This window comes from Stenella coeruleoalba (assembly GCF_951394435.1).
Source record: "Stenella coeruleoalba genome assembly, chromosome: 19".
NCBI classification, from domain to species: domain Eukaryota; kingdom Metazoa; phylum Chordata; class Mammalia; order Artiodactyla; family Delphinidae; genus Stenella; species Stenella coeruleoalba.
Genome location: NC_137165.1, coordinates 35049646 through 35077495, shown reverse-complemented (window position 1 = coordinate 35077495; position 27850 = coordinate 35049646). Strand labels below are relative to the sequence as shown.

Below are 27850 nucleotides of genomic sequence, written 5' to 3'. Positions count from 1 at the left end.
TAAGAATTCTAGCCTCCTTTCTGGAAAGACCACGTGGAGAGGGAGAGGCCCTAAGGCTACCTGGAGAGGAACCAAAGGCCTCAGGCAGTTAAGATATTCCAGTTCAACCAACTCAAGCCATTCTGAGGTACTAAAAGTGAAAAAAACCCCTTGGACTTCCATTCCCAGCACACCATGTGGAACCAATGGAAGCTACTCTCATGGTGCCAATCTGAATTCCTGACCCACAAAACTGTGAGAGATAATAAAATGGCTGTTATTTTAAACCATGAAGCTTTTTCGTTTGTTTGTTTGTTAATTAATCTTTGGCTGTGTTGGGTCTTCGTTGCTGCGCGTGGGCTTTCTCTAGTTGTGGCAAGCAGGGGCTACTCTTCCTTGCAGTGCACGGGCTTCTCATCACGGTGGCTTCTCTTTGTTGCGGAGCATGGGCTCTAGATACGCAGGTTTCAGTAGTTGCAGCACGTGGGCTCAGCAGTTGTGGCTCGTGGGCTCTAGAGCACGGGCTCGGTAGTTGTGGCGCACGGGCTTAGTTGCTCCACGGCATGTGGGATCTTCCTGGACCAGGGCTCGAACCCGTGTCCCCTACATTGGCAGGCAGATTCTTAACCACTGCGCCACCAGGGAAGTCCCTAAACCATGAAGTTTTGAGGCAGCTATTAGAGGCAACAGATAACTGAAACACCATTTTCTGTATTTTAGTATATGCTTGAAATTTACTATAAGTTAAAAAAAAAAAAGTGACACAAGAAATCCTCAGATCACACGGGCGTTTATAAATTGTTCTATCTTTTGTTAATGGCAAAAAAAATCTGTGATCTGTGAAATTACATTACTAATAAGCAATACATTTTATCTGAGCACGTACTAGGAATATGCCTCACATGAGATATTTCAGATACGAGATCCTAAAGAGAAATTTCAGAGTCTATGTCTGTATTAAATTCAAAATAATCACTCAATCTGGAAAGTACCATGAATACAGGTAAATATGACAACTCATAGTTGAAAAGCCTGTTATTTCTAAAAGAGTATTTTAGAATATTAATTAGTCCTCACCAACTTTACTGTGAGATAAACCAGAAAGACTTCCTACACCAAAAAAGAAATGGGCATGTCAGTTTTTCTTAAAGTTGAATCAATATTATTCAATTTCTGGACCCAATCTTGGCCCTACTGAACCAGAATTTCTAACAGTGAGGCCCAGGAATCTATAATTTTAAGAATCTCCCAGGTGATTCTTATGCACTAAAGTTTAAGAATCACTGGTATAAAGGGTGTGGCTGAAAGAGGTGCCTTGACTTGTTTAAGGTTCTAAGAATTATAAGACAAAAATAGGCAAAGAACTCAGAAATCTTGATTAATGCACCACCCACTACAGCATGAGCAACTTCCAAAAATACAGCACTGTGAGATGGCAAAAGTACTGAAAACCATTTAAAGTTTTCTGAGGCTTCATATGCAAAAAGAAAAAAATCAAGTTTTTAGTGGCTTCGTGTGTAGAGGAGCAAAATTTGGTCATCATTCCTACGGAAGGAAAGATTCTTCTTTTCCTTATCTGGGAATAGATAAAGACTAGCAGAAAAAAGAGGGTATTAGTAACCTCCAAAAGCTCTACAAAATAAAGGACAGAATTCTGAAATGTGTTTGTATGGGTAAAGAATATGTGAGAAAAGGATGAAGTAATCTGAAGAGTTAGGTGGACTTGGAGTGAAACTTCGTGCCGTCAGCATTATGCAGAAGGGATGGTGCCCAGAACAGCTGAAGAGAGCTCATGGTCAGCTTGCCGGCAGTGGATAACTTCAATCTACCCAAACTATACTGAATTATCCTTTAAGGAATTATTTTCACAATTCAAATGAATAAATTTGTATTCTGGTTCTAGGCATTCTTGTGTGAATTTAGGAAGAATAAGTCAACTTTCTGAAGATCTGATAACCCTGGTGAAATGAACTCAAAGCCACAGCTACTTTGACCATACTCTCCCCCAGCCCTTCATTCATTTTGCAATTAACAAAAGGGAAAAAAAATTCATATGAAAAGATGTTCCACATCATATGTTGTCAGAGAAATGCAAGTTAAAACAACAAGATAGCGTTATATACCTATCAGAATGGCCAAAATCCAGAACACTGACAACACCAAATGCAGACGAGGATGTGGAGCAACAGGAACTCTCTTTCACTGCTGGTGGGAATGCAAAATGGTACAGCCACTTTGGGCAGTTTGACAGTTTCTTACAAAACTAAACATACTCTTACCATGTGATCCAGCAGCCATGTTCCTTGGTATTTACCCAAGGAGTTGAAAACTTATGTCCATAGAAAAACCTGCACATGGATATTTATAGCTGCTGTATTCTTAATTGTCAAAACTTGGAAGCAACCAAGATGTCCTTCAGTAGGTGGATGAATAAATAAACTGTGGTACATCCAGACAACAGAATATTATTCAGTGCTAAAAAAGAAATGACCTATTAAGCCATGAAAAGACATGGAGGAAACTTAAATACATATTACTTGGTGAAAGAAGCCAATCTGAAAAGGCTACATGCTGTATGATTCCAACTATATGACATTTTGGACAAGGCAAAACCATGGAGACTGTAAAAAGATCAGTAGTTACCAGAGGCTGGGGGGAGGCACGGATGAACAGGCAGAAGACTTTTAGGAACATGAAACTACTCTGTATGATACTATAATGGTGGGTACACGTCATTATGTATTTCTACAAACCCATAGAATGTATATCACCAAGAGTGAACCCTAATGTAAACTATGGACTTCGGGTGATAATGAGGTGTCAACGTAGGTTCGTCAATGATAATGTATGTACAATTCTGGTGGGGGATGTTGATAATGGGGGAGGTTATGCATTTGCGGGGGCAGAGAAATTTCTGTACTTTCCACTCAATTTTGCTGTGAACCTGTAACTCTCTAAAAAACAGTCTAATATTAAAAAATGTATTCCAAATCTTATAATTAGTGAAGAAACTACTTAGAAGACTGAGGGTGTTTAGAAAGAGGCAGGGGAAGGCTAGACAGCTGGCTGCCAAGAACTCTTACTAAGGAGCATTTCTTTGACTAATTCATTATGGACCAGGATCTCACTCTCAGCATTACAGGCCCAGAAACTCACTTAAATAAGACTTCATAAATAATCAGACTTGGAGATGCTGAGTTACCCTTTCTAAACTTTTAAGAGACTGAAGTAGATATGCTACAGCGCTGCAGTATACAGAATTCTAAAGATGTCCCCCAGTGCCCCCAAGATTCCTGTCCCCTGATTATTCAATCAAACACTAACTAGACATTACTGTGAAGGGACTATGCTAATGGGATTAAGGTACTAATCAACTGACTGTAAAATAAGGAGATTATGCTGGTGGGCCCAATATAATCACACAGCCCTTAAAAGTAGAAGAGAGAGGCAGAAGAGTCAGAGAGATTCAGCACAGGAGAGATGAACCAGGAGAGGTCAGAGAAACGCCAAGCATTTCATCAGTAACCCTCAAGGACTCCCTGCCATTGCTGGCTTTGAATACTGAGAATGAGGGCCAGGAACCTCTAGAGACTAAGAGTAAGCCCTGGCCAACTAATAAGGAAACAGTAGCATCAGTCCTACAACCTCCCAGCAGTGAATTCTGTCAACAACTTGAATGAGAATGAAGTAGACTGGAAGTGGATTCTCCCGCAGGGTCTCCAGATAAAAACCCAGACAGGTCAACACTTTCATTTCAGCCTTACAGAATCTGGAGCAAACCACTGAGTCTAATGGTCTTCTGACCAACAGAATTGTGAGAGGATAAATTTGTGTTGTTGTTTAAGCTCCTTCGTTTTTGGTTAAGTTGTTATGGCAGCAAGAGAAAACTAACACATGTATCAATGGATTAACCCATGATGTGAAATTACTGTCAAGTAGATGCCCAACCAGCATTCCTTCCTGTAAGAAGAACAACATGGGAGGCCAAATGTAAGAAAACTACTTGGTGACCTAGGAGTTAGGCTCTGATAACTGACAAAGGTACTGTATATAGACCTGTCAAGCATACCACATATTCACTTTGGCTTATTAAAGTGCCCGTTCCTCTGGCTAGATATTGGAAGGACACTGCCAACATCTGCCTCTCATTCCTTCTTTAGAGGCGGCAAACAATCAAATTACAGCCAAGTCTTATTCTGGCCTATAAGTCAGTCTACCTCTTCAAAGTGATTCTGTATATTACTATGTTATTCACCCTACATCCATTTTACAACTTAACTCTCTGAGGGTAACTAATTTTCCCGAGGCTGGGGAGGTTGAGTGCCAGAGATAAATATCACCACTGCCCACACAAACCACATAAAAATACCATTAGCCAAACACAGCGACAACACATTTACTGCATGTTTATCAATGAACTTAGAAAACCACAAACCTCTGATCCTTATATTAGTAAATCTCAAAAAGCACTTCCTTTAAATTCCTTCTAATTTAAACCAAAAATCTGAGTATATAAAATGATTTTTTGGACTTAAATGCCTTAGAAGATCCATAAAACCCTAAAAAGCTTATTGCGCAATGATTACCTAATCCAGAAGTGGGCGAAAGAAAAGTGAGATACTTGCAGATGAAGAAATAAAAAGACTAATTCCCGGTATAATACTTGAAAATGAAGGGAAATTCCTACAACTTCATCATTACCATTATTTCGTAAGTATGATCACTTTGATGTTTCTTGTACTCAAATCCTCGAGTGAAACACTGCAAAAGAAAAGAAAATTAAGTTACCAAAAAGCTACGTTTTGAAATGCTTTCTTAAAGGACAGAAGATGGCTTGGGGGTATTTTACTCTTGTGATGAGTTTTTAAGAATTCATTTAGTCTTGTCTGCAGCCACAACAGGAAGGTTAAGTTCATGATCGCAGCCTTTCAATGGCCCACATAGAGAAAAACAATGATCTGAAAAAAAGAGTTTTTCCTAGGACAACTCCTCCTTTTATAAAAGCATAAGCCCTGGAAGCAGACTGCCTAAATTTGAATCCTGGCTCTTAGCTTATTTCAGCAATTCTAAGACATGTATTATTTCATATTTTAAAACTCTGAAATGTGGATTCATCTTATAATGAAAAGTACATTACAACTTCCATCAGCCATTTTTACACTTTAACATTTCTGAAATTGGGATGTTTCTTTTAATCAACAGCATCTTGGATCTGATAAAATATGGTATTTGCTGTGTGACCTTGAGCCAATTATTTAACCTCTCTTTGCCTGAGTTTCCTTTATAATATAGGAATACTAATCATAGTTACTTCCTAGGGTTGCAGTTATGATTTAAAGGTTAATTCATGCAAAGTACTCAAGATAGTGCCTGGCACAGAGTAAGCACTTATCATTAGTATTTTTTTTAAACAATTTTTTAAAATTTTATTTATTTTTGGCTGCGTTGGGTCTTCGTTGCTGCGCACAGGCTTTCTCTAGTTGCGGTGAGCGGGGGCTACTCTTCGTTGAAGTGTGCGGGCTTCTCATTGCAGTGGCTTCTCTTGTTGCGGAGCACGGGCTCTAGGTGCATGGGCTTCAGCAGTTGTGGCACGCGGGCTCAGTAGTTGTGGCTAGCGTGCTCTAGAGCGCAGGCCCAGTAGTTGTGGCGCATGGGCTTAGTTGCTCCGCAGCATGTGGGATCTTCCAGAACCAGGGCCCAAACCCATGTCCCCTGCATTGGCAGGCGGATTCTTAACCACTGCGCCACGAGGGAAGCCCAGCACTTATCATTAGTATTGCTATTACCACTATCATCGACGAAATAGTTTGTTCCCTGGTTTGTCACCTGCCCAAACATCACTCTTCGGTAAGACAAAAAAACAGTGTCATAGGTGCTATCAAAAGGCATAATCCTCCAATTCTATTTCCTGTAGTCCCAATACTTGAAATTTACTGGTAAAAACAGCATTAGGTTGATACAGGGAAGTGGAATATTCAACAGTCTATCTCATCCATCCTGCTCTGTTCCCCAATTTTTCACTGGCAAAATGTGTAATTCAATATTGACTGGAAAAAATAGACTTAATAAGGTATGGTCCTTCTGAGCAATTGATAGTCATCTCTGAATTTACTATATCCATAAAACTAGGCAAGCCTCCCCTTAAAGAGTTACCTGCAAGCACAGGAAAAAAGGAGGTGGCCCACATTCAGCACACTTGATATAAGGCTCCATGAGGTAGGAGGAGCAGCCTCGGCAAGGTGGCTTATCAGAGGGATCATCTATAACAAAAAGAAAAATATACTAGCTTCAAAACACCTTATGATTATCTTAAATGCGAGAAGGTGAAAATCTGCAAATGATCACACAAGGTAGTAAGCTGTGCTGAAAAGTTCATGGAGACAAGATGAGCTCATTCCAAATAAGAAAAAACAAAAATTATGTTCCTTTTTATTTCAGGCCAGTTTTGTTCCTACCTACAGTATATCTACTATTTTAAATAGCATTTAAGTAGATATTGCCCCTGCAGAGAAATTTACAAACACAAGTTTGAACTGGAAGTTTCATAATGCCCACAATTTATTTTCCCAGGGGAAAATAATGTCACATACCTACATAACACATATATAGTTATAGATAAAGCCAATCTGACAAAATGTTAATAACTGCTGGGTCTGGGTAATGGGCAATAATTGCTGTACTGTTCTTTCAACTTTCTATAAGTTTGAAATTTTTCATAATAAAAAGTTGGTAAAGAAAAACCCTTTAAACATGTCTTGGGATGTACTACTTCATATTTGATTTGGGAGTTAAACCCAGGACAGCTCCCTCCCTTTCTCCCACAGTAAGTAGAGAACAGAGCAGACCTTCCTCCAGTTCCAATGACAGTACTGTCTCTGCAATATCAAGGCAAGGAGTATAATCCAAACTCTCTAAAGTCATAAAAATGCAGATGTGTGTGTGTCCCTGGCTGTCCCAAACTCTGCCACTCTTGAGTCAGGGCAACCTAGCAGAGTTGTTCTCTGTGATCAACAGAAGTCTAAGAAAACAGGCTCTGAAGGTAGAGAAGGGATTTAATCTGTTTGGCCTGGTGCAGAATTTCTCACATTCTGCAATAGCATTTTCCTTCCTAAAGTCCAAGAAACACTCTTCAAGGCACCTTTCCCTCCTGTAAGTGGTGATTATTTTTCTTTTCTTTTGCTTCTAAATGAAGTCCTGGAGAAAAAAATGACAGAGGAAAGAAAGGTAATCTTTCTGGCAGTAGCTTCAAAATAAACATGTGGAACAGCAACTACCCCACTTCTCCCATTTAAAATTTTGAAATGGAAGAACAAAAATTATTTTATATTAAATGTTAATTTTTACCAAATTACCTTCTTCCTCACATCCTTTTCTTTCTTTTTTTTTTTGCGGTACGCGGGCCTCTCACTGTTGTGGCCTCTCCTGTTGCGGAGCACAGGGTCCGGACGCGCAGGCTCAGCGGCCATGGCTCATGGAGCCAGCCGCTCCGTGGCACGTGGGATCCTCCCGGACCTGGGCACGAACCTGTGTCCCCTGCATCGGCAGGCGGACTCTCAACCACTGCGCCACCAGGGAAGCCCTCGCATCCTTTTCTTTTAATGATATGAGCTTGCTTTTCTTTCCTCAAACTTTCTTCAACGACAAAAAATTGGCCAATGACTGACCTAAAGAGTTTTTAAACCCTCATGTCAAGAAGTAATTGTTTTTTAGAGAAATGCAAATCAAAACTACAATGAGGTATCATCTCACACCAGTCAGAATGGCCATCATCAAAAAATCTACAAACAGGGGCTTCCCTGGTGGCGCAGTGGTTGAGAGTCCGCCTGCCGATGCGGGGGGCGCGGGTTCCTGCCCCGGTCCGGGAGGATCCCACATGACACAGAGCGGCTGGGCCCGTGAGCCATGGCCGCTGGGCCTGCGTGTCCAGAGCCTGTGCTCCGCAACAGGAGAGGCCGCAGCGGTGAGAGGCCCGCGTACATCAAAAAAAAAAAAAAAAAAAAAAAAAAAAAAAATCTACAAACAATAAATGCTGGATAGGGTGTGGAGAAAAGGGAACCCTCCTGCACTGTTGGTGGGAATGTAAATTGATACAGCCACTATGGGAAACACTATGGAGGTTCCTGAAAAAACTAAATATATAACTACCATACGACCCAGCAATCCCACTACTGGGCATATACCCTGAGAAAACCATAATTCAAGAAGAGTCATGTACCACAATGTTCACTGCAGCTCTCCTTACAATAGCCAGGGCATGGAAGCAACCTAAGTGTCCATCAACAGTTCAATGGATAAAGAAGATGTGGCACATATATACAATGGAATATTACTCAGCCATAAAAAGAAATGAAATTGAGTTATTTGTAGTGAGGTGGATGGACCTAGAGTCTGTCATACACAGTGAACTAAGTCAGAAAGAGAAAAGTACCGTATGCTAACACATATAGAATCTAAAAAAAAAAAAAGGTTCTGAAGAACCTAGGGGCAGGACAGGAATAAAGATGCAGACGTAGAGGATGGACTTGAGGACACAGGGAGGGGGAAGGGTAAGGTGGGACGAAGTGAGAGAGTAATATGGACATATATACACTACCAAACGTAAGGTAGATAGCTAGTGGGAAGCAGCTGCATAGCACAGGGAGATCAGCTCAGTGCTTTGTGACCACCTAGAGGGGTGGGATAGGGAGGATGGGAGGGAGACACAAGAAGGAGGAGATATGGGGATATATGTGTATGTACAGCTGATCCACTTTGTTATAAAGCAGAAACTAACATACCACTGTAAAGCAATTATACTCCAATAAAGATGTTAAAAAAAGATAATTATTTTGTAAAAGTTCAATTTATAGTTTCAAAAATTTTAGACAATAAAAAGTATAAAGTATGTCATCCTCTATTAACATTCTGATTTCCAGCCTTTCTTCTATGTACATGTGTGTATATTTTAACAAAAGTGGGATACCACACATTTTATAGCCTGTTTTTTCACTTGATAATATATTGTCAACATCTTTCATGATGGTACACATAGATCTTCCTCACTCTTTTTAATGGATGAATAATAGTCCATTATATCTATTTAATCTAACCTAATGGTTTTCAACTGCCTCCTAGGAAGGCATTATGGAAATCTGAGGAGATGCTTTTTTGTTGCCACAATGACTAGGGAGCACTACTGGCACTTAGCAGGCTGGGATCAGGGATGCTAGATATCCTTCAACACTCAAGATATTTTCCTACACAACAAAGAATTGGCCAGTCTCCTGCACAACTTTCAAATGTCCCACCAGACATTCAAGTAGGTGAAAACTTGCTCATAATGACATGACCTGGAACATAATTCCATACTAAATACAACAAAATGGTTTTGACAGTTTTAATATGTATTGAATTTTCCAGGAAGGCAACTGCATTACGTCAAGAGGAGATTCTACCTTGTTTTGTTCAGAACTTTACTAAGAGTTATTCAAGCTTGTGGTATTTGAGTCACCAATACAACACACGTGAATCACTGTGCATTTGTAGTTGTAATATGCACAGTGATTTGACTTACGGGTACAAGCATCTGACTAAAGGCATTATGTTTTCCACTGTAATGTCTAAACATATTGATACATATTATTATAAATTACATTATTTATTACAAATCACTTCTCTTTTATTTATCTTTTATAGTATAGTTAGGGCAATATTATTATTTTTTAATTACTTAATTTATTTATTTTTGGCTGTGTTGGGCCTTCATTGCTGCGCACAGGCTTTCTCTCGTTGCGGTGAGTGGGGAATACTCTTCGTTGTGGTGCGCGGGTTTCTCATTGAGATGGCTTCTCTTGTTGCGGAGCACAGGCTCTAGGCGCTCGGGCTTCAGTGGTTGTGGCTCGCGGGCTTACAGCACAGGCTCAGTAGTTGTGGTGCACGGGCTTAGTTGCTCCATGGCATGTGAGATCTTCCCGGACCAGGAATTGAACCCGTGTCTCCTGCATTCGCAGGCAGATTTCTTAACCACTGTGCCACCAGGGAAGTCCTAGGGCATTGTTTTTATTTCTTTGAAATCATGGGCATAGTTATGTTATATTATCTATGTATTTCATTTCCAAATAGTAAAAGGGGCTTTAAAAACATTATAAAAAGAAATCACTGGGTCTCATAAGACTGAGAACCACTAATCTAACCAGTTTCCTATTGGTGGATATTTAAGTTGTTTCCAATTTTTCACTATTATAAAAAATGCTGAGATCGACGTTCCTGTACACGTAACAGTTCACATTTTGTTCCTCAGGATTTCTGTTTTCCTAGAACTAGAACTGTTGAGTGTACAGAGGGTTTCTGATACACATAGCCAAAGTGTCCTTCACAAAGGATTCCAGAACTTTTCTGTAACCTAGGAGTAGGGAAAGACTTTTTACCATCATTCAAACTTCAGAGGCAATAAAAGAGTAATAAATTTGACAAAACAAAACAAACAAAAAGCTCTTTTTTGGCAAAGAACACCATAAGCAAAGTTTAAAAAGCAAATAAACTAGAAGAAAATACTTGTAAACATATCATAAAGGGCTAACATCTTTAATATAGAAAGAACTTTTAAAAATTGAGAGGAAAATAAAAGACCAAAAATCCTACTGTGAAAGTCACGAAGAGATAATTAGGAAAAAGAGAGATAAAATGGACCTTAAACATGAAAAGACATTCAACTTCACTCATAATAAGAGAAATCTACGCTGAGATATAAGTTCTTACCCATCAGATTGGCAAAAATTCAAAAGCTTGATAATATACTTTCTTAAGAAGACTGTGGGGAAATAGGCAACCTCATATATTGCTGACGGGAATGCAAAATGGCACAACTTCTATAGAAAGGAATTTAGCACTATCTAAATAAATGCATCCATTTATCTTTGGACCTAGAAATCCCACTTCTAGGAATTTACCCTGAATATACACCTCCAACAGTATAAGGTTATGCATTAGAACATTATTTATAACTGCAAAATACTACTTTGATGTCCAAGCACTGGACAGTAGTTGAACAAACTATGGTACGTTCACATAATCGAGTACTATACAACTATAAAAAAATAATCTCGGAGGCTTCCCTGGTGGTGCAGTGGTTGAGAGTCCGCCTGCTAATGCAGGGGACACGGGTTCGTGCCCCAGTCCGGAAAGATCCCACATGCCGCAGAGTGGCTGGGCCCATGAGCCATGGCCTCTGAGCCTGCGCGTCCGGAGCCTATGCTCCGCAACGGGAGAGGCCACAACAGTGAGAGGCCCGTGTACCGCAAAAAATATATATAAATAAATAAAAATAACAATGTCTATAAAGCAGCATCGTATTTCCACGAGATACTATTAAGTGAAAAAAACAAGGTGCAAAAGAGCATACATAGTATGCTACCTTTTCAGGAAAAAATTAGGGAAAACAAAAGCAAAAACATATACACGTCTGTCTTTGCAAAAAGAAATAAAGGACAGATAAATTAGAAAACAATACCTACGAAGGGTTGAAGGAGGGGGAATGGAAAGGAGTGGAAGAGACCCAGGAAGGAGCAACAATTCTCCAAATATACCTTTTTGCATAGCTTTGACTTTTGGAAGCATACTCATGTTCTGCAAATTAGAAAATTAAACCACTAAATATGGGAAGGGAAAACTGAAAGCAGAACGAACAGATGAACCAAAAAGTATTTCAAAGGAATATCACAACCACAATGAGGAGGGGAAAAAAAAGAACCAATCCAAGTAACTTATAAACATTTAACAACAGACCTTCAGTCTTGGGTGATGCAGAGAATTGCAAACAAATCCTGAACTTGTTGAAGTGGGTCTGTGTTATGTAGTGGTATGCACCAAGCAATTTTGAAATAATTCTGGATGTATTAAAAGACTGAGCAAATGAATAATCGTGCTAATGCTGGGAGCCAGGGTTTTCACTGAGGAAAGGACACACAAACAAGGAACGTGGTGGGGGTGGGGGGACAAAAAAAGGGCCTAGGAAGGTGAACTGGAGGTTATCAGTGTGAACTCATGATTTCTAAGAAAGTGCATCTATGGATATACGCATGTATATGCAACTATGTACATATGCTGGTATATATGTACGTAGTGTATACCTACCATGTATTTCCCAGCGCTGTGGGCCAAAAAGGCCCAGATGCCAAGATACTCTAGTAGAAATAAGCAATGGCCATATCTTGGTCTCTAATGTCACTCCTTTCTAAAAGGACCAAGGGCTCCTCAGAGAAGTGGCTGATTCTAGGGCTGGGGCATGGGAGGTAGAAGATGCACCTCGAACATGTAGCCATGCCAAAAAGTAAGGAGATGCTCAAAAAAGCGACGGGGCACGTCACAAGGTTGCAAGAGCTGGCTTAAAGGGGCTCACAGTGTTCAAATTAGGACAATCTGAGAACCAAAGTAAGTATGATAATGAATTATAAACCACTGAAAATAAAGGAATTCATGCATGCATACTTATAATAAATAAGTGAAACAGGAGGTCTCTTGATTATAGTAGAATGCTAAATGCTAACTAGTAAATATGGAGAGTGCTGGATGCAGGGGGAAAAATCATTTTGCGACCGTCGTAGTAAAGACTGGATCAGGCAAAAATCATCAATGGATGCTAACTAGGGAGAAATTCTGATGAGGAACAGGATATTTTATGGCCTGAAAGTGTCTCCTTATGGGTTGCTTATTAGACCCAAGAGAAAAAATAGACATTAAACAGTGAAGAACTCAAATGCACACCTTGACTGGGTTTTCTTTTTTTTTTTTTTTGCGGTATGCGGGCCTCTCACTGTTCTGGCCTCTCCCGTTGCGGAGCACAGGCTCCGGACGCACAGGCTCAGCAGCCATGACTCACGGGCCCAGCCGCTCCGCGGCATGTGGGATCTTCCCAGACCGGGGCATGAACCCGTGTCCCCTGCATCGGCAGGCGGACTCTCAACCACTGCGCCACCAAGGAAGCCCCCGTTGACTGGGTTTTCAAAATTAACATCGCTAATGAGGAACACAGCAAGACCAAGACCAGACAAACCCAAAATGAGACACCTCTAGTTTTAAAAAGGGGAGAAAGGGGCTGTATTCTTCAAAAGTGTCAATCACTAAAGACAAAGGCTGTGGACATGTTTCAGTTTAAAGGAGGCTAAAGAGACACAGCAACTTAATGCAAGACCTGAACCCTGACTGTATCCTGTATGGGAAGGAAAAAAAACATTGTCAAGGACATTATTGAGTCAGCTGACAAAACTGGAATACAGACGGCAGGTTAGATAAAAGTATTTTATCAGTGTTATACTTACTAAAGTTGGCAACTCTACTGAGGCTAGAATGTACTGAAGTTAGAAGAGAATATCCCTAGTCTCAGGAAATAAACACTAAAGTACTTAGGGGCCATGATGTATGTCCCTAAGCCCTCAAATGATTCTGAAAAAAAAATATTGGGTATGTATATCTACTTATAAATACATATATATGTGAATAAATATGTATATTTATAGATAGAGAACTATGAAAATAGAGTAAAAGGTTTACAAAAGGTGTATGGATATTCTTTGTACTATTCTTATTCTTCCAACTTTCCTGTTTGAAATTGTTTCCAAATAAAAATTTTAAAGTTTAGCTTAAAAATATTAAAAAAAACCACTTTTTAAAAAATTTTTAATTATTTTGAAAAGGGGGAGAGAGTGGTTTCAGTTTATACTCCCAGCATGGGGATAATTCATTTAGGCTCTTTCTCTGTGTGAAAAATGAAAGATCTGAACTAGATGTATTGGAAGACTCCATTCTGTCCTAAATATATATAGGGAGTCTGATGAGAGAGTAAATTAGAGCCCCTTTAAGAAACTGCTGAGGGACTTCCCTAGTGGTCCAGTGGGTAAGACTCGGTGCTCCCAATGCAGGGGGCCCGGGTTCAATCCCTGGTCAGGGAACTAGATCCCGCACATGCATGCCACAACAAAGAGTCCGCGTCCCACAACTAAAAGGTCCCACATGCTGCAACTAAGACCTGGAGTAGCCAAAAGCAAAATAAGTAAATGGAAGGAAGGGAGGAAGGGAGGAAGGGAGGAAGGGAGGAAGGGAGGAAGGGAGGAAGGGAGGAAGGGAGGAAGGGAGGGAGGGAGGAAGAAAGAAACTGCTGAGGAGGATACACCCCAAAAGTGACTTTCTGATTCTTCTCATTGGGACACTACTAACATCTAACAATGGATTTCTATTTCTGCCAAATCTCTTATCTTCAGAAGAAAAGAAAAAGTGTATTTTTTCCTCCATAGTTGTGGCTGCCTGGATTTACTTCACATGTACGCCATAAATCTCTGCACTATTACTGTACTATAGTTTACTCTTAGAATACAAGTGCCAAGAAAGCAGGGGCAGGAGCATTTCCTTTAGTCTACCACTCACATTAGTTCTTACCAAGGCGCCTGAAATATGTTATTGATTCTAAAGAGAAATTCAACTGCTTTTTTAAGTCGAACTACGGGTTAATCGTATTATGAATGGCCCACCTGAGCTTAATTTTCTTATAAGACCTTGAGTGTCATGTGCTCAGTTTTGTATCATGTGTTCAGTAGTAGTGGTTGATTTTATTCTGATTTGATACTCATTCCTTTAGGATCAGATTCACATGGCTTCATCTTCAAAGTGCTTATTTTTCTTCTTTGATCAACTTCCACTTCAGTTTGCTATTAATATTCACCTGGGACTTGTTCCCATGGTACTTACTGCTAAAGGAACTCAAACGGTCCATTCCCCAGTTGGCAAAGACTGCTGCTTTAATCTTCCTCAATGCAGGGCTCCTTCAAGGAGATTTCAGAACTGGCCAACACAGACACCAAAGCTGACGACCCCCCCTATAAACAAACAAAAGTGGCACATGGATGAGGAAATACTTTAAAGGGACAAGATAAAGAGAACATAATGTAACTTACTCAACTGTACCACATCCTAGCTTTGTAAGGCTAAGCAAATTTGTTTATCTCTACAAGCTTGTTCCTTCCTCTGTAAAATGGATGATACAATCATATCTACCTTCTAGAGTTGCTGAAGATTAAATATCAAAATCCACCATAGATAATGTACCATAGCGCCAGGCCCATAGTAAGCCGTCTACAAAGGCTACATATCTCTAATAAACAACAACTGATTTTCTCTGCCAGGCCTCACTTTTCTCCTTAGCCCTCCTTCCTTTGGGAAACTGACTTTCATATGGCTTTCGTGGGGTTACGAATCCCAATACTCCACCCCCCAGCCCCACAGCAGCTAAAGCAACCAGATCTGTTCTTACCGAAAGCTGAATCTTGAGTAAGGTATCCAAGGACAGAGGGCAGGTTAGAGCTCATTCACTAGCCAAAGAATCTGGTCCAAGAGATCTGGCTCTTGAGATCCCCATCCCCAAGGGTAGCCCAATGGTGTAGGTTTGTTTGTTTGTTTTTTCTCATTTCTCTATCGTTCCAGTAATACTTTAATCTGAATGAACGTCTATTACTAGAAAACTAAGGAATCCTATCTATTACAACGTACATTTTGTTCACTAATTTATTCTTTGAACAGCTATTTAATAGGTATGTACTATATACAAAGTTATCTTTTTGAAGACATAAATGAACTCATATTTCACACGAAGTCATGAAAACATCCCCCCTCCCTCTATACTCCCATATCTTTTTATCTATCTCTTTTTTTGGCATTTTTCACATTCCACTTTGTGAGAATCACTTCTGAATGCATATTTTCCCCATTTCTAGACTAAATGAAAGCAGGGACTACATCAATACAAATTTGTATGTCTTAAAGCACCAAGCACAGTGCCAAGAGGAAAGAACTCAATAAACACAAATGTAATGGACATATAAATGTTAATTCTACAAAAAGGTTAGTTCATCATTAGTTCTCCTGCAGTGACTTCTTTCACCTGATAGTTTTAGCTTGGGGAATAATTCATCGTTAACTGTATGGGACACTCACATAAAACTGTCAATGAACTTGTCTTTTCCAGGAATGAACTGGAGTGGTTACCCCTCTGCTCTGGTCCCAGGAAAATGAGTTTGAAGAAAATGCGCTTAGTAAGGGGTATTATGCACTCAATAATGAAATAATGGCCAACATTTACTGAATATTTTTCATATGCCAGGCACTGTAGTATCACTGTATGTGGATTGTCTCTGAATCCTTACAACCTTCTGAGGCATGCTGCTTTTTCAAGAAGGGAAAGGAACCTCTGAAAGACTGTCACTTGCACAATGTCTTACAGTTAGTCACTTCAACAGAGGTTAGTAGAGATGGTCAAGTAAAGGATGTATACAGTCTCAAACACTCCACGTTGTAAGCGCAATATTGCAATAAGCGGAATCTTCTTTTTTCCTCTTTCTTCACACAAGAGACATTTCTGACGCTAACATCCATGAAAGGATGGATGCTAGTTCCACATTAACATCTGCCAAATTCCAAGAAGTTACCTACTGGAGCCTCAGACCACCTCACCTCTAAAACTGACCTGAAATATCTACTTGGAAGGCCTTCTTGAAAACAAGGGGTAACGTCAGCTAAGAACGGGATTTCGCGTTCCCTTGCAGCAGAGCCAGGAAGAGCCAGGCTGGGACCCAGCGGGGCCGCCCAGGGGGCGGGGCGCGTCAGGCCGCGGCGGGGCGGGGCCCCAGGGCTCAGGCCCGCCCCACGCCGCCCTCCCCCACGGCGCGGCGTGGCCCGCCCCCCTCGCCCCCCTCGCCCCCCTCGCCGCCGACGCCGCCGGGGCCCGCAGTCCGCCCCCAACCCCGCCGCACCTCACGATCCCTGCCTCCCCCTTGTCCCGAGACTGGGGCTTGCGCCCCGCCGCCGCCCGCCCGCAGCGCCTCGTGCCTCACCTCACTTCGTTCCCCTCCTCCGCGCCGAGGAAACGCCAGCAGCGCGCGCGCCCTGGGCTTGCGTGCTCGCTCCCGCGCGGCGCAGGCGCGAGCGGGCCGCGCGCTCGCCGCCTCCGCCCAGTCCCCGCCCCGGCCGTCGCGGCCTTGCCGCGTGCGGCTCATCAACGGCTGCCCCTCCCTCCGTCCCCGACCCTTCCCTACCCGTGCGCTAGCGTCTGGCCTCTAGCAGAGGCCTTGGAGGGTGGGCCTTTGAGCAGCTTGTCTGAGTTTTGAGTCGGACCAGTAATCATTTTTCCCTGGGGGCGCGTTGCTGGTTGCCGCAGGCTTGCCGGTGCGTGGTGCCGTTTGAGCCGCTCTAGAGTGCGGTGAGCTGGAGCGGGCCGGTACTGCCCCGCTTTTGTGTTTTCTAACATTCCCACCCCTCACCTCTGTTGCAGCCTTGAACAAAATCAAGGCTAAGGGACTGGGCCCAAGGACGGCGAGCGGTGGTCGCCTTTCGAAGCCGGGTCTTGCAGTGCTGCTCATGGATTAACCAGACTGCCTGAAAGGTTTAAGGGTTCACAGGGTACGTTTGATTCAGATGCTTCTGGAACGTCGAAATTATCTTCTTTGGAAAGAACCATCTCCTCTTTGGGCTTCAGGGGCCCAGACTGAGGCGCAATGATGAGAGGATGTGGTGGTCCACTCTGATGTCAATCTTGAGGGCTAGGTATGTCCCAACATCTCTTGTTACTACTAACTATTATAATAGCTGCCATTTGTCGAGTATTTTCTGCATGCCAGGCATTGTACAAAGGGGGTTACATACATGGTCCCGTTTCATCTTCAAAAACCACCTTATGGGGTAGACACTAATTATTATTGTCCCCATTTGACAGGTGAAAACCTTTAGACTCTGCCTTGTGAACAACTTGGGATCACACTGCTAGACCGTGTTGGGGAAGGGGATTCAAACAGTAGTTTAGCTTAACCATCATGCTAATACATCTATTTAGAAGTTTTTCATAAATTTGCTCAACCTCTTATAGAATTCATTTACACTTTATGCCTGTGTGGCCTCTTTACTCATTTTTTAGTCTCTGAGTCATACAAGTTCATACTAAAAAAAAAAAAAAGTTAGAATGTTTGCATGAGCAAAAATATGTGAAAACCAGCTCCCACCATGATAGTTAACATTTTGCTATACATTCTTCTAGATATTTTTCTATGCTTCATGTCAATAAATTTAGAATAGTTTTACATTTGATGTATTCTGAAAATCTATTCGTTTATCAAATATTTGATGAGAAGAATGTTCTAGGTGCTGGGAATTCAGCTGTGAACAAAACAAAGTCTCTGTCTCATAATAAGGGGGGAGATTGACATTAAGCAATACACATAATATTATTACTAAATAATAGCTAATGCCCAGTAATGTGGCAAGTTTTTAAAAAAATTAGGAGAAAGGGGATGCTTTATTAGATGGGGTAGACAAGGAAGTCCTCTTAATTGTAAGCAGAAATCTAATCATTAAATGAGGGAGGCAGCTGTGTGGATTTCTAGAGCGAAATCGTTCCAGGAGAAAAGAAATGGCAATTAAAATAGCCCTGACTGCTTGGCATGTTGGAGAAGAAGCAAGGAGAGCAGTGAGGCTGGAGCACAGCAAATTAAAGCAATAAGTTGGATAACAGGCAGAAGCCAGATTGTATATCTGGTAAGCCATGTGGGACTTTAGATTTTATTAGAATGTGATAGAATACCATGGAAGGGTTGAGAACAAAGGAATAATCAGATTTGTTTTAAAAGGATCTCTCTGGCAGTTGTGTGAATAGATAGTAGAAACATAAAAATTGGCCTTTAAATCATTGATCGTCCAGCAGTTGTTCAACAGGTAGTTTATGAACATTGATGTTTCAGCTACACCTTTACAACACCTTCACCTCCGCAAACAGAAAATGGGTTCAAACCTTTAGGACTTATCTTCATGTCTTTCTCATCTAAACTGAAAGTTTTTGAGTCTGGCTAGGGCATATATCCAGATCTGGACGTCACGATTGTCAACAAACTGAATATGAGTCATCAGTGTTGTACTGTTGTGGAAAAACAGTCCCACATAATACTGGGATCTATTCATTAAAAACACAGGATTCATCTGGAAATTACCCTTCCTCTTCAATTGATGTTAGGCCCTCATTAGAATTCTAAGCCCCCATTTAGTCATTCATTGTGCTTAAGAAAGATGTGGAGAAATGAAAATGCACCGTGAGGGTAAGGGTAACAGTGATTAAGGCAGTGTTTTTCTGGGTTTTTGCCTTCAGCAGTGTGGTGGCATCAGGCAAATTTGGAGGAGAAATGAAAGGTCTGTCTCAGATATCTGTTTTGCAATCTGAGTGAAATGACATAAATGAATTTAGAGCTCAGAGAGGCCAGGGCTAAAATGCTATAACCATATTAGAATTGTTTCTTTGGTTGTGTGTCTTCTTTGTAACCTCAGTGCCTGGACAGAAGTGCATCCTGGACAAATATTTGCAAAATGAGCAGGTAAAGGCAAAGGTATGGATGAAGTCACTCAGGCAAGGAAAAGAGCTGTCCAGGCTCTGTAATGTGGCTGCCATTGATTGTCTCCAAATATCCCCACAGGCTCCCCTTGAGCTGCTTAGCTGCTGTGGTTAGAACCAGAAGTGCAGTTTCTGAGCCTTCCTCCTAGTGGAAATGACTATCTGCCATTTCTAGTTACTTGCTATGTCCTGAGTACTGAAAGACTTTATAAACTTTACCTCATCTAATATTTATTTTTCCTGTATCTGAAGTGGCTCTTTGTAGTTTGGTATACAAATACTTTTAAATTAAAAAAAATTTTTTTAATTAATTTATTTTTTAAATTAATTTAATTTTGGCTGCGTTGGGTCTTCGTTGCTGTGTGTGGGCTTTCTCTAGTTGCGGCGAGCGGAGGCTACTCTTCCTTGTGCGTGGGCTTCTCATTGCGGTGGCTTCTCTTGTTGTGGAGCATGGGCTCTAGGCATGCGGGCTTCAGTAGTTGTGGCACGTGGGCTCAGTAGTTGTGGCTCGCGGGCTCTAGAGCGCAGGCTCAGTAGTTGTGGCGCACGGGCTTACTTGCTCTGCAACATGTGGGATCTTCCCGGACCAGGGAATCGAACCCATGTCCCCTGCATTGGCAGGCGGATTCTTAACCACTGCGCCACCAGGGAATCCCCTTGGTATACAGATAGATAAAAACAAAAAGTCTAAAAGTCTAGCCATGCCTTCTAGGTTTCAACTTCCTCCCCTTTAAACTCTAAGATAACCCCAGTCAATGTAAATTAGCCAGAGATTTATGTCTGGGAGCAGAGCCCTTTGCTTTGCCAATTGCAGGGTCTCTTAAAGGCAAGGAGTTTCCTGTGATGCACTCAGTAGAGAGGACTTCATGCCACAAAAGGCCTGAGCCTCAAGGATTGCAGCTCTTAGGGCTCAGCCCTTTGAGTTCACACACTAAGGCACTTTCACAGAAGCCCTGGGTCCACCATGGCCCAGCTCAGGACTGGTTCCAGCCTCCTCAGCCTCTGTTGCTGTCTCTTGCATTCAGAAGCATTGCCATCCTCTTGTCCCCATTTGCTCCCCGCCCCCCATATCTTTCTTCTTTTGTGGCCACCCTAGTCAGAGGAGATAGGAAATCAATCCTATTCTTTCCAGGAGTTTCCTAGATTGCTCTTTTAACTTGATCAACCTCAACCATGACCAGTCTGCAGAGGAAGGGTTGAAGTACTCTTGCTAAGCTACTTAAGGAAATGTAAGGTCTACATATAGCTACTTCTCCACACAGTGGCTTGACTGGAGTGCTTCTGCATAAGTAGGAGGGCCCTAAACATCTCAAAGATGAACAAGAGGGGCAAGAATTCTGCCAAAGGACCTTACTGCATCCCATTTTACAGATAAGGAAAAACAAGGCTCCGAGAGGTAAAAACCACTTGCCCTAAGTCATTCAGTTACTAGGTAGTACAGCCAGAATTAAAATCAGGTCTGTCCAAATGTAACTAATAAACTCCCTCTGGCTATTCAAAGTGAAAAGTTAGCAAGTATTAGGATTTTCGTAATGCCATGGCCATTATGCCAAATTTTCATGAATCCAGCCCTTTGCTACCCATCTCCTCTGCCTCTTCCTCACCCTCACCTTACTGACTTTCTTCTTTTTGGCTGCTCCGTGCGGCTTGTGGAATCTTAGTTCCCCGACCAGGGATTGAACCCGGGCCCCGGCAGTGAGAGTGCCGAGTCCTAACCACTGGACTGCCAGAGAATACCCTCACTGACTTCTTTTTGATCTCCACAAAGCGCAGGATGTCTGTCTGTTGAAACAGCAGGCTTGGGGTAGAATCTAAAAGTTAGGTGAACCAGGAATGTATTGTTGCTGAGCGACTCCTGTTTATCAGGAAAATTTTAAATGCCTGCTAGGCAGCCTGGCTGCATGCCTTTCAGCCTGATGAACGAGGCCTCCACCTTTTGACCTTCAAAACAGGCTCCTAAAGTATTTTGCATCATTTGATGACAGGCAGTCTATACTCTTTTGCAACCAACAGGTGCCTAGTAAGTGTTTGAAATATGAATTGTAAGAAACCTGGCCCAGTTTAATATAATTGAAAAAGCATGTACTTTGAAGCCTTTCCTGAATTTGAATCCTAACTACCTTCAAGAATTTAGCAAACTATTATCTTTCTGTGGCTCTTTTCTCTTCATATGTAAAATGAAAATAATAATACCTAATTTATAAGAGTTTTATAAGGATATGATGATGTATGTGTAGTACCTAGTTCATGGTGGGAGTCAAATGAATTATAATTGTAGTTTTAATGTTAATTCTAGAAGTGCTTCAGAGTATGACCTTGGGGCTTGCTTAGAAGTGTTCTAGGCTAGGTTGGCCAGTGCTCAGCTTTGGAATATTTTCATTATTTTAACCAAGAACTATCTACTGGAAACCTGTAGGCTTCCAAAACACCAAATTAAACAGAATTTTCTTTTGCTACCTGCTTCTTTAGCACCTTCCTCACTATACAAAACTAAAGAGAGTGTACATTATCTCACAGGTCATAGGGCAAATGCACAGTTGCGATCAAGGATGAATAATCCAGGCTTACGTCAAATGCAGGACATGCTCAGGAGCTCTGTCTCATTAAATTGATGTAAATAGTGAACAGACTTATGCATTATGAGCAATTAACTGTAAGACTGTTCTATAGAGTGCTATTGTAATCAAATAAAACTTACAAGGTTAATCTGATGCATATTTAATGATATATGTAATTGTTATTGTGCTGCATGATAATCAGGCCTTAAATGTTAAGCTGTTTACATAAATGGCTGTAACTGGTTATTTTTACACAGCCAAACACATTTTTTAGTGTTTACTCACTTTACTAATTTTCCGGAATCTATAATCATGCCAAGGACAGCAGTTTTCTCTGAAGCCCTTTACTATTTAATCATGCGCTCACACACACATGAACACACTCTTCAAAATGACACAGCAGTGTTGTCTCCCAACTTGGCACTAAAAACAGCTACTGTGCAAGGCTCTTTGTGTACACTTTCTCATTTTAGTCCTTAAAAATCCCTCAAGGGAGGTGTTGTTACTCCCATTTTACTGATGCAGAAATTGACGCTCAGAGAGTGTAAGCAGGCAGCATAGTAGTCATTCAAACTTCTATCCCCAACCTCTAAACTTTATACAACCTCAGAAGGTAATGGATCCCAGCAGAGATATGTCAAGTTTTTTTAGGAAATAGAACGGCTCCTGAGAAATACAGAGTATGCATACACATCCAAAGGAAGAATGAGTCAGCCTGCAAGAGGGCGGGGTTAGTTAGTAATGGAAGAGTTGGAGCCTGTTGAAGCTGACTTTCTTGTGCCCATTCAAGGAAGAGGCTCGGCCAATGAATTTCAAGCACAATCGCTCCCGTATTGGCTATTATAGAGATACTATATCAACCTAATGCCACTGGATATCTGAATTTTAGAAATAACTCCACTTGTTCTAATTCCTTAAGAAAGAATCATACAGAGGTTAAACTAGTGTTTCTCAACCTTTTTTTTTTTTTTTTTATCATTATTGCCAGCCCTAAAGAGCCTTTTTAGACTTTTTTTTTCTAATTTGCTTTCCCGGATGAACTTTTAAGACCACAGATATGCTAGCTGTATATCTGTTTATGTACTGTATGTATATCTGTACTTTTTACATAGAAAGTAAGATTGTTTTTGCTCCTCGAGAATAAGATTTTTTTTTTTTCCTCCTTCATTGAGAGTGCACAGGTTAAACAATGATGCAGGAGTAATGCAGCTTCCTATATAGGCCTACCTTTAGGTTCGGGATAGTTGTACAGAAGACAGTATTTCTATACATGTGACTATTGTATTTCTCATTATAAATAAGTTGATAATTTTACGTATGAGCGTGGTTAGTATGAATCTACTCCTAAATAATGGAACCATTCTCTATGCGTGGAAAATTTGGGTTTCTAAGCTTGTAAAACAGCCTGAGAGGTCTTCTGACAGACAGCCTGCTAGCCTTCCACAAGTCAACCTCCAGAGCAAACCTTTTTATTTGAAACTTCTAGAGCATTCTTATGTGTTTATTCCTTCATTCCGTAAATATTTATTGAGTCCTACTGTAGGCCGAGGTAGTAGGGATTCAACGACTAATCAAATAATCTCTGCCCTCAAAAAGAAGCTCAGTGACTAGCAGGGGAGACAGATGGGCCTGCAGATAATTGCGATACAAGGTAATATGTGCTGTAACAGAGGTGTGCTAGGTACACTGTGGGCTCCAAGAAGAGACTGGCCAATTCTAGGGAGAATAAAGGGGTAGGTCTTTGGGAAGTGATGAGTTAAGTCTTGGAGAAGAGTGGGAAGGAAATTCCAAACAGAGATCAAATTATTCAAAGGTCAGAAGCATGAGATAGCATGCAGTTTGGTCTGTGTGACTGGAGTACAGAGAGCAAGAAAGGAGGGCCACTGTCCATGAAGCTACAAGGTACACAGAGGTCAGACCATAGCGGGCTTTGGACGTTACTCCAGAGGCCATGGAGAGCCAGTGAGGCATTTTGAGCTGGGGAGTGGTGATATCACTAATCTGGTTTTAGACCTATCTCTGGCAGTGATGTGGACTAATAAGTGGCAAAAGGAAAGGCCAGGAGTTTCAGAAGTCCAAGTAAGAGATGATGAAGGCTTGAGCTAACATGGTTGGAATGGGGAATGAGGAAAAATAAATGGATTTAAGCTGTTTAAGAAGTAATTGGGGGGAAATCCCTGGCGGTCCAGTGGTTAGGGCTCCACACTCTCACTGCTGAGGGCCTGGGTTCGATCCCTGGTTGGGGAACTAAAATCCCACAAGCCACGTGGTGTGGCCAAAAGAAAAGTAATGGAGGAAGGGGAGTAACTAAGGTGGTAGAATTAAAGATGGTTCTCAATGTCCAGCTTGGTTGACTGGGTAGATGATGGTGTCACCAAGACAGGGACCATAGGGCTAAGAGCAGACACAAAGTAGAAAAGAGCAGGTTTTGTTCTGGATATGTGGAGTTTGAGGTGTCTGCAGGTTGTACAGGTGACATTCCGTAGGCAGATTCAAAAGCTAAAGGAGAGATCTGGGACAGAGACACAGATTAGGAAGTCAGCGCAAATCTCGGAATTTTGAAACCGTGGGAGAGGATGAGATTGCCTGAGCTCATTGAATGGAAAAAGAGAAAAGAAAGGTGAAGAGTAGAAACTTGGACGGCAACAACAGGTAAGATACAGAGGAAGACCCCGTAGTCCAGAAAGGGAGAAGTAGATTGAAGAGACAGAAGTGGTAGTAAAGATGGGGGTGGGCAGTAGTCAACAGAGCATTGAGACCCTATAGGACCTAAATAACTGAAAATATAGTGCTTCGCATGTAGTTTAAAATAAAAATATTGGGAGTTCCCTGGCAGTCCAGTGGTTAGGACTTGGTGCTTTCATTGCTATGGCCCCGGGTTCAATCCCTGGTCGGGGAACTAAGATCCCGCAAGCCGAGTGGCATGGCCAAAATAAATAAATAAATCTTAAAAAAATATAAGCTATAAAATATGTGTAAGGGAAGTCCAACAAAGTTCTGATTTTTCTATGGTGACCTCTTTGATTATATCTTCTTTATTATCATTATTTTGGTGCCACTGATTGCTAGTGCCCTAAGTACATGTTTATTCACCTTCTCAGTAATCTAACAATATAGCACTGAGAGTACATCAAGGAAAATGGATTAGTCAACAGTGCCAAGTACTACAGAGAAGTCAAAGATAAAGGTTAAAAAGTGCTCATTGGAAAAAAGAAAAAGTACCAATTACTCTAGCATTTGGATAGACTTACATACTAGTGGAAGAGGAGCGAACGTTCAGAAGTAAACCAAAATACATATAGGAATTAGTGTATGATGAAGATGGACTACTCAATAAATGGTGTGGACAATTAGATAACCATCTGGGGAAAAAATAAACGTCGGTCTATATCTCACACCAGGATAAACTCCAAATGGATTAAATATTTAAATAAAAATATAAAAATTGAAAACTATAAAAGTACTAAAAGAAAATATGAGAAAATTCCTTTATAATCTTGGCATGGGGAAGGAAAATTTTTCTAACTATGACTCAGAATACAGAAGGCATAAAAGGAGAGGTTAATACTTTGACCACACAACACTCAAAATTTCTGCAGAGTGAAATGACATCTTAAGCAATGTCAAAACATAAATATAGGACTTCCCTGGTGGCTCAGTGGTTGAGAGTCCACCTGCCGATGCAGGGGACACGGGTTCGTGCCCCGGTCCGGGAAGATCCCACATGCCGTGGAGTGTGTGGGCCTGTGAGCCATGGCCGCTGAGCCTGTGCGTCCGGAGCCTGTGCTCTGCAACGGGAGAGGCCACAACAGTGGGAGGCCCGCGTACCTCAAAAAACAAAACAAAACAAACATAAATATAAAATGGAAAAAAATGTTTGCAACTCATATCACAAAGAATAATCCTCCTAATACAAAGAAATAGATAAGAAAGAGATCAGCCACCCAAGAGAAATATCAATGAAGGATATAAATGGACAGGGCTCGTGTGTCGTGGTTAAGAGCATAGAGGTTAAGGCCAGTGACCTATAGTGGAATCCTAGCTGTGTCCACTTCCTAGCCCTGTGACCTCGGGCAAGTCTCTGATCCTCAGTTTTCTCTTCTATAAAATGCAGATAATTACAGCTACTTCCGAGGGTTAAGTGAGCTGAAGGCCAGGCTGGTGCCTCATGGTAAAAAGAAGGAAGGACACAGAGAAGATGGGTCCTAAATTTCTGGTATCTGGGATCCTTGAAATAAAGAGATTCAGGGAAGAGAACCAATTCAACTCCCATCTGTCTCTTCTTTCATTAAGGGCAGTTATTTACTAAGTCCCTCTAAGTGTCAGACACAGCACTAGGCTTAGGGACATAATGTAAATGTAAGCAAGACAGACATGGTCCTTGTCCTCAATGTAGCTTACCTCTGTAAGCGAGGTGTCAATCAAATGCCACAGAAATACATTACAAACAGATGAATACCATGAAGGAAATGTGCACTATAAAAGGGTATAATGGGGGATCCTGGTGGAGTCTGGGAAGTCAAAGGGGACTCTTCTTTTTTTGGCTGTGCCCCACGGCTTGCAGAATCTTAGTTCCCTGATCAGGGATAGAAGCCTGGCCACCGCAGTGAAAGTGCCGAGTCCTAACCACTGGACCGCCAGGGAATTCCTAAGGGGGGGGGATCTATTAAGGAGGTTCTTTTGAGCGAATATCTGAAAGATGAGTAGGTGTTAAATAGGCAAATAGTGAAGGAAGGGGAGGGTGGGATGAGGGAGTGGAAACAGTGTTCCAGGCAGAGGGGACAGTGTAGACCCTGAGAGAAGGAAGAAGGAAGCTAGTCCACTGTGGCTGAAGCTAGAGTAAGGGAAAGAGTGAGGAGAGATGAAACTGGAGAGGGGGCAGGCTAGACTAGCGAGGGCCTTGACAGTCTTTAAAAATTTTTTTTATTGTGGTTTAGTTGATTAACACTGGCAATCATATTAAGCATTTTGGGTTTCGTCCTGATAGCAGTAGGAAGTCACTGATGTTTTTTAGCAGAAGAGTAACGAGATCTAATGTGCATTGGGGAAAGCTCATTCTGGCTGAAGGGTGGAGAACTATGTGCAGATTGAAGCAAGGTAGGAGAGTTGCCGCGGGGAGACAGGTTCAGGGGCTGTGGTAGTTCAGACCTGTGAGATGCTCCCTGGCCTACCTGCTTCCCAGAGTTACTTTAGCAGGAGACAAAACTTTTATTCTTACTGTACATAGTAGATGTGCATTATGTGTTAGCTCTTAGTATTATCTGCAGTTAGAGATAAAAGGCTTAAAATTAATCCACCAGGAAGAACGAGTATGTTGGAGTGAAAGGATTTCATGGAAAGGTATAGATACGGGAATCAGATGATTTCCTTTAGATGGGAAGGAGGGAGCTAAAAGGGTAAACAGTGATACCACAGCAGAAAGGAGAGGAGGCCAGACAGAAATCTCTAATGTGATGCTGCTCTGGCACATGGGCTGTCTGTTCTGCCAAAGTTCATCTTCCCTGTGCTTTAGACACTCCTTTAGACAAATAAATATGTTAGGCAAAGGTACTTTATGGCTTATTCTGGAGAGCTGGAAAATAGGCCCAGGAGTTTAGATATTGCTACAGGTTGCACTTCTTTTCAACACCATGGAGTCATTATAAATGCTTAGGAAAGCAATATCTGAATAAATCACTCTGCAATTAAACCTGTGCATTACTTAGCTGGTTTAATTTCAGAATAAGACAATAACAGATACTAGCAGTTTTTTGAGAGCTGCTCATTTCTCTTCCTGCCATAAAGAATTGAATAGCGTTGGAATAGGCTGACAACCCAGCTACCTTATTTTGTCACGTATGTGTTGACAAAGCAGAGTCCTTCAAGGTGGGAGTCCTTGAAGTCCTTCTAAGGAATAGGTTCAGTTTCCTGGGACTTTGAA

At 41.5% G+C, this 27850-nt stretch overlaps 2 protein-coding genes across 6 annotated transcripts in view; one reads left to right on the top strand and one right to left on the bottom strand.

Annotated features, from left to right (window-relative positions):
- The window catches only part of TADA2A (transcriptional adaptor 2A), a 47956-nt gene extending 31052 nt beyond the window's left edge, over positions 1-16904 (bottom strand). The window contains exons 1-4 of one of the 5 annotated variants that reach the window (XM_079905434.1): positions 16836-16904; positions 14698-14825; positions 6133-6239; positions 4681-4740 (exon numbers count right to left, since the gene is read on the bottom strand). In XM_079905434.1, the coding sequence (XP_079761560.1) occupies positions 4681-4740; positions 6133-6239; positions 14698-14722 (192 nt within the window). In that variant the 5' untranslated portion in view covers positions 14723-14825; positions 16836-16904. Of the gene's footprint in view, positions 1-4680; positions 4741-6132; positions 6240-14697; positions 14826-15259; positions 15527-15939; positions 16215-16468; positions 16546-16835 lie in introns of those variants that run through there. The other 4 variants (XM_079905435.1, XM_079905436.1, XM_079905437.1 and 1 more) reach the window with 4 other exon arrangements.
- Positions 16905-16989: 85 nt separating this feature from the next.
- Positions 16990-27850, top strand: part of ACACA (acetyl-CoA carboxylase alpha) — a 272579-nt gene continuing 261718 nt past the window's right edge. The window contains 1 exon segment of the mRNA XM_079904143.1: positions 16990-17544. Coding sequence (XP_079760269.1) covers positions 17507-17544 — 38 coding nt within the window. The 5' untranslated portion in view covers positions 16990-17506.